This window comes from Theropithecus gelada, chromosome 4 (assembly GCF_003255815.1).
Source record: "Theropithecus gelada isolate Dixy chromosome 4, Tgel_1.0, whole genome shotgun sequence".
NCBI classification, from domain to species: Eukaryota; Metazoa; Chordata; class Mammalia; order Primates; family Cercopithecidae; genus Theropithecus; species Theropithecus gelada.
The window spans coordinates 45,623,813-45,638,285 of NC_037671.1; the positions used below are offsets into that span (position 1 = coordinate 45,623,813).

The window sequence follows — 14,473 nt, forward strand, 5'->3', positions numbered from 1 at the left end:
GGTTAGCTTACCTGGGACTGAAGACCACCCTTTTCGTCTGTGGTAGCCTGGAGTCCCTCTCCCTGGAGACGGAGAAATGAGGAAAGGCAGTTTGGGAAGGGATACAAATGGAGAAGAGAGGTGGGAAATACCTTGAATGAGACAGTCCTGAAGGGCTGCCTGCTTTTAGGGAACGAGAAGCAAATTGGTTTGGCTCACAGTGAACCCCAGTTGCAGGGATGGTAGGGAAAGTTGAGGGCTGAACAGGATATCATAGACAGCAGAGGTTCTGGATGGGCTCTAGGGCTCTGGGGCACTTGGGAGCAGGAGACAGTACAAAGCAGTTGGGATTCAGATTTCCCACCCCACTGCCTCCTGTCTCCAACCGTTCGTCTGAGCTCCCACTAGGCACACACATGCAAACACACACGCGCGTGCACACACACACACACACACAAGCACTACTAGCCCTGAGCCTTCTTTGGCACCCTTTCTCCCCTTTACATCCATCAAAACAAACTGTGCCTCAGAAAGGAAATGATATTAGCCATTTACATGAGAGCATAAATATAAGACCCTAGGTGGCCTCTCTCAGGGATGTTTTATTTAAGTCTTTATTAACAAGTCAATAAAAATATTGTGCACAGTCAGATTGGGCAGGTCCCACGCAGGCTGGGGCAGGAGTATTTTGAGAAAGCCCCACAGGCGGTTCTGATCTGCACCCCTGCCTCTGCAGCTGAAGAGCCATTGAACCATAGGCTCGATGCTTGGGGAGAATGAAAGTCAGCCCCCTGCCCACAGCCTGAACATGAGGCAGTGGCACAAACCCAAGATAGGTTAGGCCTCCGTGGTGGTTCTCAGTGGGTACCCTGGCATTTGGGAGAGGGCAATTCTTCCTTGTGGAGCATCCTCCCACACACTATTGTACAACCAGAAATATCCTCCTCTTGGGGTTGGCATGGCCCCAAGTTGAGAAGCTCTGAAAGTAATGTGAGATTCACGGCACAGTTCAAGATAATGAGGCCGGGCACAGTGGCTCACGCTTGTAATCCCAGCACTTTGGGAGGCCGAGGCGGGTGGATCACCTGAGGTCAGGAGTTTGAGACCAGCCTGGCCAAAATGGTGAAACCCCGTCTCTACTAAAAATACAAAAATTAGCAGGGTGTGGTGGTGTGCACCTGTAAGCCTCAGGAGGCTGAGGCAGGAGAATAGCTTGAACCTGGGAGGTGGAAGTTACAGTGAGCCAAGATCATGCTACTGTACTCCAGTCTGGGTGACAGAGATTCTGTCTCAAAGGAAAAAAAAAAAAGATAACGACAGAAGAGATGTCCCAAGACAGGATCAATGCCCTTGGGGTAAAGTCAGATGGGACCCAGGCCCTGCCCAGCAGAGCTCACAGTCTCTTGGGGAGACAGATTGTGAACAGACATGAGGTTCACCCTGTGATGACAGAGAGATACAGAGCACTAATCCTTGCAGGATGGGAAAGGCAGGCTACCTGCCCAAGGCTACAACCAACCTGTATCAGCCGGCAAAGGGTAGAAGGACAGGCTGTGTGTGGGGAGAAGTCCTATGGGGAGAGGCCACGTTCCGGGTGGGCCGTAAGGGTGGAATCTAAGATGGGGCTGGCGAGGGAAATGGGGAGACAGCCATAGTCAGGCTGTGAGAGGCCTAGAGTATAGACCAAGGAGTGTGGACTTTGTTGTTGGGGCTGGGGAGTCACTGGAGTTTGTTGAGTTGGGACTAACAAGGCCATCTTGGGAGTGATGAAACCAGCCAGGCAGGCCTGGAGGGTGGTGGCAGAAGAGGCTGGAAAGCCCTCTGTAAACTCAAGGGCCAGTTGGGTGTGTTTGCCTGGAAGCAGCAGGAAGCAACCACTGGTTGTGAGCACTGGAGAGGCAAGAACAAAGCTTGCCTGAGGAAGATTAGCTTCCCTAGGGTGGCCCAGGAGAGAACGTTCCTTGCACAGAAACCCGAGTTTATTTTCTGCTTGTTTGTATTCCTGGAGCACGGTAAGCATTCAAAAACATTTGTTGAATGAATGAATGAATGAATGAACTAACAAACGAACTAACAAAGCCTTGATAGGAAGTGAGGTTGGAGGGTGACAACCTAGAGGTAACTGGCCTGGCCCAAGGTGGGAGGGGTACTGCGGTCAGGTTTCGGGAGTCACACCCCACCCTGCCACTGGCATGGGGTTCTTGGGGGTCCAGTGGGGCTGGGCATTGAGCCCCATGAGGGGTGGCTTTGCAGGTCACGGATGGATCTGCCTGGCTCGCCCTCGCGCCAGGCCTGCTCCTCTCAGCCAGCCCAGATGCTGTCAGTGGACACAGGCCACGCTGACCGGCAGGCCAGTGGCCGAATGGACGTGTCAGCCTCTGTGGAGCAGGAGGCCCTAAGCAATGCCTTCCGCTCGGTGCCGCTGGCTGAGGAGGAGGACTTCGACAGCAAAGAGTGGGTCATCATTGACAAGGAGACGGAGCTCAAGGACTTCCCTCCGGGGGCTGAACCCAGCACGTCGGGCACCACGGACGAGGAGCCGGAGGAGCTGCGGCCATTGCCCGAGGAGGGCGAAGAGCGGCGGCGGCTGGGGGCAGAGCCCACCGTCCGGCCCCGGGGACGCAGCATGCAGGTGCTGGCCGAGGAGGACCTGCAGCATTTGCCGCCCCAGCCCCTGCCACCCCAGCTGAGCCAGGCCGATGGCCGTTCCGAGACGTCACAGCCCCCCACGCCTGGCAGCCCTTCCCACTCACCCCTGCACTCGGGACCCCGCCCTCGACGGAGAGAGTCGGACCCCACAGGCCCACAGAGACAGGTAAGGTTGGGCTTGTACCCCACTCCCCATCTCCAGATGCCCAGAGTCCTGGTGTGTAGGCCTGGGGTGCTCCACATGTGCTGGCACTACTGACCAGTAACCCAGCAGTCACAGGGCCGTGATGGAGGTAGACAGGCTTAAGGGTCTGAAACCATGTTTAGGGGGCAGACAAGGCTCCCCAGAGGAAGTGCCCTCTCATTTCTGAGTTGAGTCTGGCACTGTGAGCAATTAAGCCAAGTGACAAGGCGGGAGAAGGGCCTCGCAGGCCACGGGTACAGTGTTTTGCACAGGCCGGGAGGGGGCGATCTGAGAGCACTGAGCTGATGGCACACTGCAGCAGCCAAGGCTACGAGGTCAGCCCTGGGCCCCGCCACAGAGGGCCTTCAGGGCTACGCTAGGGGGTCGGGGCTTGATGCTGCAGGTTTGGTGAGCCACTGAAGGCTTTTAAAAAGGAGTGCAACATGATTACATTGGTACTGTTGAATGATCCTTGGGCTGCTGTGTGGAAAATGGATTGAAATGGCATGAAACGAGATGCAGGCAGGCCACGTGGCAGACAGTGGCAAGAGAGTGCCCCGGTGGCTTGGGCTGGGGTGGGGCTGTGGATGCGGGGCAAGGTGGATAGTGCTAAGGGTGTTGGGGATAGGCCAAGAGGGCTGTGATGGAGTGGGGGCCAGGGCTTCTCGTGTCTCGGCTGATGCTCTGAGTGGTTTTGAAGGGAGTGAGAATTTGGATTTAAATACAATGAACTGATCAGTGCAGTGACTCACGCCTGTAATCCCAGCACTTTGGGAGGCCAAGGTGGGCAGATCACCTGAGGTCAGGAGTTCGAGACCAGCCTGGCCAACATGGTGAAACCCCATCTTTACTAAAAATACAAAAAATTAGCTGGGCGTGGTGGTGCCTGCCTGTAATCCCAGCTACTTGGGAGGCTGAGGCACGAGAATTGCTTGAACCCAGGAGGCAGAGGTTGCAGTGAGCCAAGATTGTGCCATTGCACTCCAGCCTGGGTGACAGAGCGAGACCCTGACTCAAAATAAAATAAAATAAAATAAAATAAAATAAAATAAAATAAAATAAAATAAAANCCTGACTCAAAATAAAATAAAATAAAATAAAATAAAATAAAATAAAATAAAATAAAAATAAAATAAAATAAAATAGGCCAGGCTCGGTGGCTCATGCCTGTGATCCCAGCACTTTGGGAGGCCGAGGTGGGTGGGTCACAAGGTCAGGAGATCGAGACCATCCTGGCTAACATGGTGAAACCCCATCTCTACTAAAAATACAAAAAATTAGCTGGGTGTGGTAGCAGGCGCCTGTAGTCCCAGCTACTCGGGAGGCTGAGGCAGGAGAATGGCGTGAACTCGGGAGGCAGAGCTTGCAGTGAGCCAATATCGTGCCACTGCACTCCAGCCGGGGCGACAGAGCGAGACTCCGTCTCACAAACAAAAAACAAAAAACAAAGAAAAACAATAAAATAAAATAAAAAATACAATGACCTCATGGAATCTAAGGGATTTCCATGTGTAGGTACCTGAGGCTCAGGAGAGGGATCGCAGCTGGAAATACAGATTTCGGGGTTTGGGAAACCATGGGAATGGGTGATGTTACCCAAGAGGACTGTACAGGGTGTGGAACCCAAAAGTGAGGGCGGAAGCTAAGAGGTGCTCACATCTAGGGGGAATGAGAGGAGAAGGAGCTCTGCATGATGAGTGAGAGGGAGAGGTCGGAGCATGGGAGGAGCATGGGGGAGAAGGTCCCCGAAATCAGGGCAGGAGATGTCTGGAGGGCAGCGGGGAGGACTGGGAAGGGGTTTCCATGATCAGGGCAGGTTTCATGGAGGAGGTGAGCTCTGAGAGCCAGGTGGACGGCCATGGGGAGAAGTGGAGCCAAGGCGAGAGAGACTATAGTTGAGCACAGGGACAGGTGTGTTGGGTGCCCTGGAAGGGCCCAGTCTGGCTGCAATGGCACCTCCTTGTGTGGGAGGACTGAGGAACAAGGCTGGAAGGGCAGGGAGGGGCCAGATGATGGCCAAATTGCAAATGTCTCATGCTATTTGGGTTATTCTCTTCTGACCAGGACAGGGTGTCAGAATAGGCAGACAGCCACTGGCCTGGCCAGGCTTCGCTTGTGGGACAGAGGCTGACCTCTGACCTGGGAAATGGAGGAAAACTCTAGCACTGTGTGCCAAATGGGGTCCATGAACCCGCAGAGGGGCTGGAGAGAGTCATGGAGGGGATGCCGGAAGGGGCTCAGGGGCTGCGCCGCGTTCCACATAGTGGTCCCATGTTGGGGGCGTACACTCTTGGTGGCTCTGGGAGATGCCCAGGTGTTGGGCCAGGGGCCAGTTCTACCACTTGCTCAGATCGGGAGGCCTTGCTTGGGATCACATGGGTGCCCTGGGAAAAGCAGCTGTGGGCAGGATTGCATTCAGACCCCATCCTATCTAGAAGTCCCTTCTAGAAGAAAGGACCTCTGAGCTGTGGTCCTGGGGAATATGCATCCCGGCCTTGCCTGGACACTGGAAACTGGGGGCTCAAAAAGTGGGGCCCGTGAGTCCTCACCCAGAGAGGCCCTAGCTGGCCTGAGTTGGAGGCACAGCCCTGGCAGACCTGGCAGTCACGCGGGCTGGTACCACTGTGTTGTAACTAGCCATTGATCCCACCACATCCAGCACCAGTCAGCAGGAGGGGGAGCAAAATGTGTTTGGGGTCCTTGCTCCACTCCCATTCATTCATCCACACTCACTGAGCATTTGCTGTGTACCATGTACCACAGGCATCAGAGGCAACTTGCACAATAGGTTGTACCCGCAGAAAGTGCAGAGTCTAGGGAGGGTGACAGACAGTGTCAAGAGAGAAAGCCCAGAATTAAAGTCAGGAGACCGAGGTCTGGACCTGGCTCTGCCGTTCCCTTCCCAGTGACTGAGGGCCAGTCAGTGTCTCTTTCTGGGTCTCCAGGTGAGGGAGCTGAGGTTCTTCTGAGGTTCATCTCTAAAGTTTTTCTTACCTGCAGATTCCTACCTGTGTCCTGGGACTTACCCTCACTTTGGGGAATTCTGGCCAAGAGGGTGGGGAGAGAGAGATTTGGTGGGATGGGGAAGCACAGGCCGATTCTATAATCAGTCAGTCTTGGGCTTGGGTCCTGCTTGTGACAGGGACAGGCACTACCTGTGTCAGCAAGAGATGAGCTGTGTGTGTCTTTGGGGGTGAGGTGTCTGTGGGTCTCAGGTTCCCCACAGTGTACAGAATCAAGGTTGGTTAGCATTCTGCCCCTGCGCATGTGTGTTTGTGTCAGTGGAGCTCGAGCCGTGCACTGGTGGATGGATGTGTCCATATGTATGTGCCTGCAGGTGGGTGCACATGTTACTGCATTTGTGTAGAATATGCAGCAGGTCTGCAAGTGTGTACAGAACCACAGATGCCTAGAATGTCAAAGCATTTCTATTGATGATAACAATTGGAGTAATAATTCTAATAATGACAACAATAGTTAGCACCGTCCTAAGCACTTTCATGTTTATATGTATATTCCTCACAACAACACTATGAAGAGGGAATCTTGATTTTAAAAGTAAGAAAACTAAGATTCATAGAAGCAAAGTTTTTAGCCCAGCTGGTGAGCACCAGCTGGTAAGTGTTAGCACCAGAACTTGAACCCAGGCAGTTCGTTCCGAGATCTGAGCTCTGAGCCATTCCGTCTGAGGTCTGTGAGGTTTTTTTTTTTTTTTTTGAGACGGAGTTTGGCTCTTGTTGCCCAGGCTGGAGTGCAATGGCGTGATCTCGGCTCACCACAACCTCCGCCTCCCAAGTTCAAGCAATTCTCCTGCCTCAGCCTCCCGAGTAGCTGGGATTACAGGCATGCACCACCACGCCCGGCTAATTTTGTATTTTTAGTAGAGACGGAGTTTCTCCATGTTGAGGCTGGTCTCGAACTCCTGACCTTAGGTAATCCCCCTGCCTCAGCCTCCCAAAGTGCTGGGATTACAGGCGTGAGCCATTGCGCCTGGCCTGAGGTCTGTGAGTTTAACAGAAAGCATACAGGCCAGAGAGAGCAGATGGTTTGTGCAGGATCAGAGAGAGCCTGGAGCGTGTGTGTGTGTGTGTGTGTGTGTGTGTGTTGTGTGCATACCCACTGTCTGGGCCACATCAGCAGGTGTGCCTGTGGGCATGTCAGTGTGCAGGGCAGCCTCTGTGTGTGTCTCTGGATGAACATATGGGGTATAACATGTTTTGCCAAGTACTTCAGGACAGCGGGGTGAAGCAGAGATCTTCCTTCATCAAGGGTAGAGGAGCAGGAAGAAATGGACCAGCCTACTTTTTTCTTCTGTCTTTGGGCTGGCCTGAAGGAAGTGGTGAGCCCAGCCTGGGCCTATGGCAGGGCCTCCCAAATCTGGCTGCATCCTAGAATCACAGTTTTTGGGATTCTCCACCCACAGGCGGAGATTATGCGGCTTAGGGCAGGCAAGAACTCTCTGCTGAATTCCCTCTTCCCCGCCACCTTTTTGAAGGAGCCCTCTCTAGACCTAGCTCAATTTTCTCAGTGCCTGATGTGTGAACTTCCTCGTAACACCAATCATTTAAACTATGAGCACCTACAACTCTGTCACCTGCACATGTGGGGAACGGGGAGGGAAACAGTGTGAAAGCAGGCACAATTGGGGCTATTTAAAAGTATCTATTGTTCTTTGGTGATGGTGTGTGTGTGTGGGTTTTTTTTTTTTTTTTTCCCCACACACCTGGCTTTCTTCTCAAGGAAATTTAAGGTGCAAATTAGGAGTGGTGGGAAAAGCTAGGGCAAGGGTGAAGCAGGCTAGCAAGTGTGTGATTTGGGGGAGGGCTGTTTGCCTGCCTTTATCGGTTGTCTCTGGCCGATAGCACAGCAGGTCAGCAAGCCCTGAGTACACAGACACTGCCCGGCAGGCACCAAAGCATTTCCCTGCCACGTGCTGGACAGTGTGCTAGGGGCTGGGGGACAAAGATGAATAAAGCTGCCCAGTCCTGCCCTTTTGGAGCTCAAGGTCATAAGCGGTAGGGTGGAGATGCAAAGGTCTAGAAAGATGTTTACAATCCAGGTCCATCAGGGAGGTAACAGAGCACTCTTATCTGCTAGAAGCTGGGAGCTTGCAGGGGAGGGAGCTGGAGTGGTCTCACACAGGTGGTATTTCAACTGGTGTGAAGACAAGCAGGTGGCCACAAGTGGTGCCCAGTCTGAAGGGCAAGAGCACTCTGGGATTCAATGCCATCCTATGAAAATCTGCCTGGCAGCTGAGCAAACTCTGGCTGGAATGTTAAGCCACCCACATGTGCTGTGAGAGGGGGTTTTGGGCAACAGTGGTGCCTCTGTTCCTTGGTCTCCCTGGGTGGGCCTTAGACCCCTAAACTTTAGTGCAGATGAGACTAGCTCAGAAGGATCCTAGACTTGGCCAAAAAGAGGATGAAAGGGAAAGCAAGGTGGGAGCAAAGCCAGTCCTATTAGAATGTTCTCCCTCTTCCCTACTCTGCTGGAGGCTCCATGCCAAGTCCCTTGTGCCCCCACTTGACAGCAGCAAGGGATGCTGGAGCTGAGTGTCGCAGGCCCCCTCCTTCCTGGAGGAGCTGGCCCAGTCAGTCCTTGTTGCCACTGTAAAAGCTATTTCAACTGGCCTCAGTCTCAGGAAGAGAGAGGGTCAGGCTGGGAGAGGTCTGGTAACACCCTGGGTGCCATTTCTGCCCCCACATATCTGGGACACATCCACTTCACTCGGAGGGCATGGGGACACAGGGCAGGATTCTTCCTGAAGGAGATGAGGAAGCAGCTCTGCCCAGCCCCGTACACAGGCTGCCTGGTGGCTCAGCCTTTGAGGGGGCAGGGGAAAAGCCACTTTCAAGAAAATACTTCAGTTTGCCCCTCCTCCTACGAGTCCATCCCTTCCCTCATTTGGAAGAGTGGCTCAGTGAAGATGTGCGGCATTTACTAAATGGCTCAGTGAAGAGTGCAGCATTTACTCTATGGCGGGTGCTATTCCAAGTGCTGCATCTTATAACATTGAATCCTCACGACCACCCTTTGAGGTGGGCACCATTACGACCCCCATTTTACAGAGGAGGAAGCTGAGGCTCAGAGAGGTGCAGTAACTTGCTCAGATTTTAAGTGTTGGAGTTGGGATTCAAACAGAGTAATTGGGCTCTAGAGTCCCACCTTATGCCGCATTGTCACCCAGATCCCAACACTTCCCTGTGATGGGACGGGGGTATCAAGGCGGAGGGTGTACAGGGAACGTTTCTGAGACCTAATGAGTAGCACGGAATCTAACTGGGGAGACAGGCAGCACACAGCTGTCAACACATGGCAAGGAACTCTCTCAGAGCACAGAGCCACCTTCCCAAGAGAAAGGGTTCCCCAGTCCAGAACAACCCTGAGCTAGGTAGGACTAAGCCGGGAAGGCTTCTCGGAGGAGGTGAGTGACCATGGTCTCCTTGCAGAGACCATAGTGTGATAAGTTCCAGAGAGGAGGAGGAGGGGGAAGGGCGTAGGAGGCCAGAGCCTAGATTCTGAGGCAGGACCTTGGGGCGGGTGGTTTGCACCCTCCTCCACCCTGCCTGACCCCGCCCACTTGCCCGGGACGCCGGCGCCGCAGGGGCTGTGAGCGGTGGGTGGCCCCGGAGACGGAGCTGTCGAGTCTGTGCCTGACACCTCTTTTCCCTCCACTCTCTTGGTCTCTTTCAGTTGGAGGAGGACAGACTCTCGGGGCACTCCCTCCCGCGGTACAGCCCCCTGCGACGACTGGCGTCCTCCGTGTTCTCCTCCTCCACGCTGGAGACGGAGCATTACCCTCACCCCGGCGGCGGCGGCTCCTCGGGCTCCTCCGGTTCCCTCATTCAGCGCAGCCGCTCGGCCGAGAGCAGCCCTGTGCGGGCGCCCCACCGGCGCCACGCGCCCCTCGCTGCTGGCAACCACAGACTCATGCCCTCGGTGCTCCGCATCTCGCGGTCCCAGCTGCAGCAGGTGTGGGCCCGGTTCACCCACAAGACCTAGGCTGGGCCCCCCCCCCTCCTGGAGGGGGCAGGTGGGGGGGGGTGGGGAGCAGGCAGAGACCATGGTTCCTTCCCAGGACGCAATAATCACACACTCACACCCATCCCACCCCATCATGCAATACAGCCCCCCTAGAACGTTGGCCCAAGGTACTGTAATACTCCCACCCCAAGCAGAGTCTCCGTCCCACCCCCGCATCAGCTCCCTTTGTAGGTGCCAGCCAAATGGTGCAGGGAGGGGTGGGGCTGGTGGTACAGTTTCCAGGACAGGGGCGCTCAGCTGGAGCCACTGGTGGGTCCGGAGTCCAGTGGAAAGTAAGGTGTCAGGGAGATGAGGCCTGCAGGGCCAGAGGCACTCTGGCATGGGCTTTGTTCTGTTTAATTTGTGATCTCTTGGCATGGCTGGGTCTGATCCACCCCGAGGGGCTGGCAGGAGACCAAGACCCTCCTTGTGTGGGGTGTGTGTGTGTGTGTGTGTGTGTGTGCACGCGGCTCTGTGTATGGGATGGAGACCAGGGCAGCCAGGTTTGGAATGTGGTGGGGAGTGTTTCAATGCTCAGCGATGGGGGGAGGCAGCCCTGTGACCTAGCGAGACTTTCCCAGGCCATTGTCATTGAGGACAGAGTTCCTTCCTCACACATCTTACCCCAGGAAGGCTCAGTCCATGGTAGGCTGCCCCTCCCCAAAGACACCTGTGCCATCACTCCCTGGTAGGATTGGATGTCTGTCCTCGGCTCCTCAGGAACTGAGGATGGACGACAGGGACCTGGGATCCACCTCTCAAAGCAGGCTAGAACTGAGCAACGAGGAGACCCAGCTTAGAAGCAGTGGCAGCGAAGGTGGTTGTTAAGGATGAGGCGAGAAACCATGTATGTGCTTGTCAGCAAAACCAGTGTCTCAGGACAAATCCCAGGTGGGAGCAGCCCCACCTCTGCCCTTCTCAGAGGGTGACTCCTTCCTGTAGGTGCTCGGTGAGCCCCCAAGGGTGGTAGTGAAGACACAACAGAAGAGAGGCAGGTTGGATAGGGATCTGGACACTTGGGAGTGGGGAAGTGTCAGGATGTCAGCTTGCTCATGCCTCTTCTGCCCATTTCTCAGTCCCCAACTGTCACTGCAGGGAGCCCAAGGTTCCCTTTATTCATCCTGCCCATGTCAGCCAGCACCTTTGTTTTCCTGGGGAATGGGGTAGTAGCGAAGTGGATGCCAGAAAGGGCAGTGCCTGTATGGGGAGGGGAGGAGGCTCGAAGATTTGCAAAATGTTTATTTCAGTGAGACTGTGTCTGTATGTTTGCTTGTGTGCATGCGCGTACACTTGTGCTTAAGAGTGTGCTTACGAATGAGCGTTTGTGCATGTGGAAGGGCTGCCATGGATGAATGCTCAGGCTGTGCATTGTGTAATTCCAGGAAGTGCCATTTATGCAGACCTCAACATGACTGGCACGTGCCCAAGTTGCACAGTGCTGTATGAGTGTGTGTATGCATGTGTGTGTTAGGGAGCCAGAAAGATGTCTATGCAGTCATTGGTAGTTTCCTATGTACCTACTCTCATCCCAGCTTCACTCTTCTACCCCTCTCTCCCCATAACTTCTGCTTGGCCCATCAATCCCCCAGATGTCTCTGGTTAGAGTAGAGGCCTCAGGGCCCTGGCCCCAGCCTGGGGGTGCTGTAAGTGTGGTGGGCAGTGCCCTGGAGCCAAACTGTCCACACAGAGGACCACCATGGCTCATCCACACCATCCACATAAGCCATTCCATAGCCACACACTCTTTTCCCCAAAATCTTTCTTTGTAAGTCATTTTATTTATTTGTTTATTTGCTTATTTATTTATTTATTTATTTATTTTTGAGGATGTCTGGGCCAAGAGCACCTTCTCCATCTGGCAACAAAAGCCAGATTTGGGTTCTAATACTGGTGTCCCGCCCCCACCCCATCTCAGCTGTTCACTTTTGAATCTCCCCAAACCCAAGCCTCTGTTGCCCTCCAGGCTGTTTTGGACGGCTTTGCACCCTGCTCAGGCAGTAGGCAGGAGAGGGTCAAGGTGGACCCTTTGAGAAGGGACAGAAAACAAAAAGCACAAAGGTGCGGGGGTGAGGCTGAACAGTGGCCCCACTCCCCTCCTGCTGGCACTGCCTCCCCCAGCCCTGTCCTCTTGCCCTCCTCCCATCCACCCTAGGTAGTGGCAGGAGGTGAAGTGAAGGGAGCCTGCCCGCCATCTGCTCCGTAAGTCAGTAGCAATGTGGGCAGGGACCCCCGCCCCCCCAATCTGGGGTTGGATGAAACCAAGCACTCTGTGATCCAGCATTCCCTTCTAGAGAGTTCCACTACCCAACCCTGAGCACTGCTCCATCTCAGTGACCCTGAGGTACTCTAAGATCCCAAAGTGCCTTGTGATATATCAAAGATGATGGCACTGGCTTCAGCCTCATTTTAGCATTACGTACGTATTACTGTTTCCAACACCTTTGGAAGTGGGAGATCCTGCAGCATTGAGAAGGTGGCTGAGTTTTCAAATAGACACCCCCCACCTCAGAACTGACACCTGTGGGAGAGGGTGTGTCCTTTGAAGCAAGGCCATGGTTCAAAGCATGTTGTCCTTTAGGGGGACATCTTTTTGTTTATCCTCCATGGTGGAGGGGAGAGTGTTTTGTAAGCCATAAAGCTCTGAGCTCACAGGTGATCTTAATAATATTATTATCTTTTCTGGGTAGCTCTGACTCTTGGAAATTGTTAAGGTTATCTAAGCCACTTGTGTTGGATCAAGTTCACGTGAAGCACAGCAGAGTTTCACATGGTTTGGGTCGCGTTGCCAGTCTCCGGTTCCCAGGCGAGGTGGGGATGCTGTGAGCCTGCCATATTGTCACTCTTGTTTTCTGAAGCATTTCCCAAGAGGAGGCCAGAACGTTTCAAGATTGATACCCTGCTTGGGGAAAGTGCGTAGCCTCTTCGGGGTCAGCTTTGAAAAGAGACAGCTGTCTTTGTTGTATTTTGAAAGTGGTGTTTTCGCACTTGATAGTCTCACTCTGCATTTAGTGGTGGCTTACAATTATTTGTGATTTTATTCAACAGCCACTGGCACACAGTGCTTATTATGTGCCAGGCAGTGATCTAAGCACTTTACAACATTAACTCATTTAAACCTCATAATAGCTTATGAGGTAGATCCCAGTATTATCTGCATTTAACAAATTAATCAGAATATTTTATTTACCAGAACATATAAAAAACCCACCCATGCTGAATAATTGGAGGTCGTGTTTGACAGGAGTTTGTGAAACGTCTTGGTTTGTGTGTGCTGGTTGATTGATTGTCCTTTGCGGTGGGCTCCCTGCTCAGTCTATAGAGAAGAGGGGAGTTGTCAGCAAGCCATATTTTCCTTCCTTTCCCATTCCCACCTTGCCATGGGGTGGCATCCAGATGGGAGTCACTCCAGAGTACTGGGGTTGATTGAAATGGCTGAACCCTGTCTCTCCAGAGACCTCCAACCCCTCAGTCCCACATGGCCCCAAGCAGCCCACAGCAGCTCTGGGGATCAGGTGGGCAGAGGAGGAGTTAGTGTGAGAAAGCAGGAGCTCCAAAACCTGACCTCAGTGGGATTGGTGAGGTCCTAGGGGTCAGGCTGACAGATGGGAAGACACTGGCATCTGTGGGCACCGAATGGGTGTCACCAACTCACACATCAACAAGAGCCAAACAGTGTCAGGGAAGTGGCAGGTTCAGGGACTGTGGTAAACAGGGGAACTCCCACGCCCTTACCGTCCTCAGCTCAACCAATTGTTGCCACTATCTTCTAATTTTTATTTGAAGTCTCCCAATTTTTAATTGTTGGCATCTAATTTTAAAAAGAAAAATCACTGTATGAACCAAACCAAAATGGTTTACAGGCAGAGGTGACCTAAACTCATTTTGCAACCACTGTGAGCCTGAGGACTTCCCGCACCACCCCTCTGTCCAGGGCTGCAGCACTCAAAGGTGACAGCGTTCTTGTCCAGGAACTCGAACCTGGCCAGTGGGGATGTGTAGTGTGTGCTGTGTGTATGCATGTGGTGTGCATAAGTGCCTGAATGAGTGCGGGGGCCAGTGGACCTTTTTGTGGTGAGTGGGGGCCTCCTGGTGGGACTAGTATTTTCTCCATGGGAGAGGGACCCTGGGTCTGTGACAAATGCGCTAGTAAATTTTCGATAACTTAATATACATCCCCCACATACTCAAGGCAGCTTGGGTCACAGCAATAACCACTGAACACTCTCATCCCAATTGCTAACATCCTGAACCCAATGATATCCCTTTGCATTTCCAGTTTTGGGGAAAACAGACACAGCCCTCCCTGCCCAGTGGGTGGGGGATGGTGGCACCTCTGAGCCATGCTGGTCCCAGGACCCCCGGACTCGGACTCGCTCTCTCTTCTGCCCTGCCTAGTTCCCTTTTTCTGGGGAGGGGTGGTGCTGTCTTGCTCAGGCAGTGGTGGGGGGAGCCTTGGGCCCCTGGATAGGCAGAAGGAGCTGTGTAAATGTATCTATATGGAGTGGGCAGTGGAGGGGACCATACTTGGGGAGGGTGTGGCTCTGACCGGGGGTGGGGGTAAGTCCAGTTGTGTGTGGGGAGCTCGGAAAATGCTGTATCCTCTGCTGTCCTTGGGTTGATGTGGTACTTGGGGATGGA

At 53.5% G+C, this 14,473-nt stretch overlaps 1 protein-coding gene across 1 annotated transcript in view; it reads left to right on the forward strand.

Annotated features, from left to right (window-relative positions):
- The window catches only part of TTBK1 (tau tubulin kinase 1), a 45,371-nt gene that overhangs the window by 16,843 nt on the left and 14,055 nt on the right, over positions 1–14,473 (forward strand). Inside the window, exon 13 of the mRNA XM_025383220.1 lies at positions 2,233–2,794. Within this exon, the coding sequence (XP_025239005.1) occupies positions 2,233–2,794 (562 nt within the window). The remainder of the gene's footprint in view (positions 1–2,232; positions 2,795–14,473) is intronic.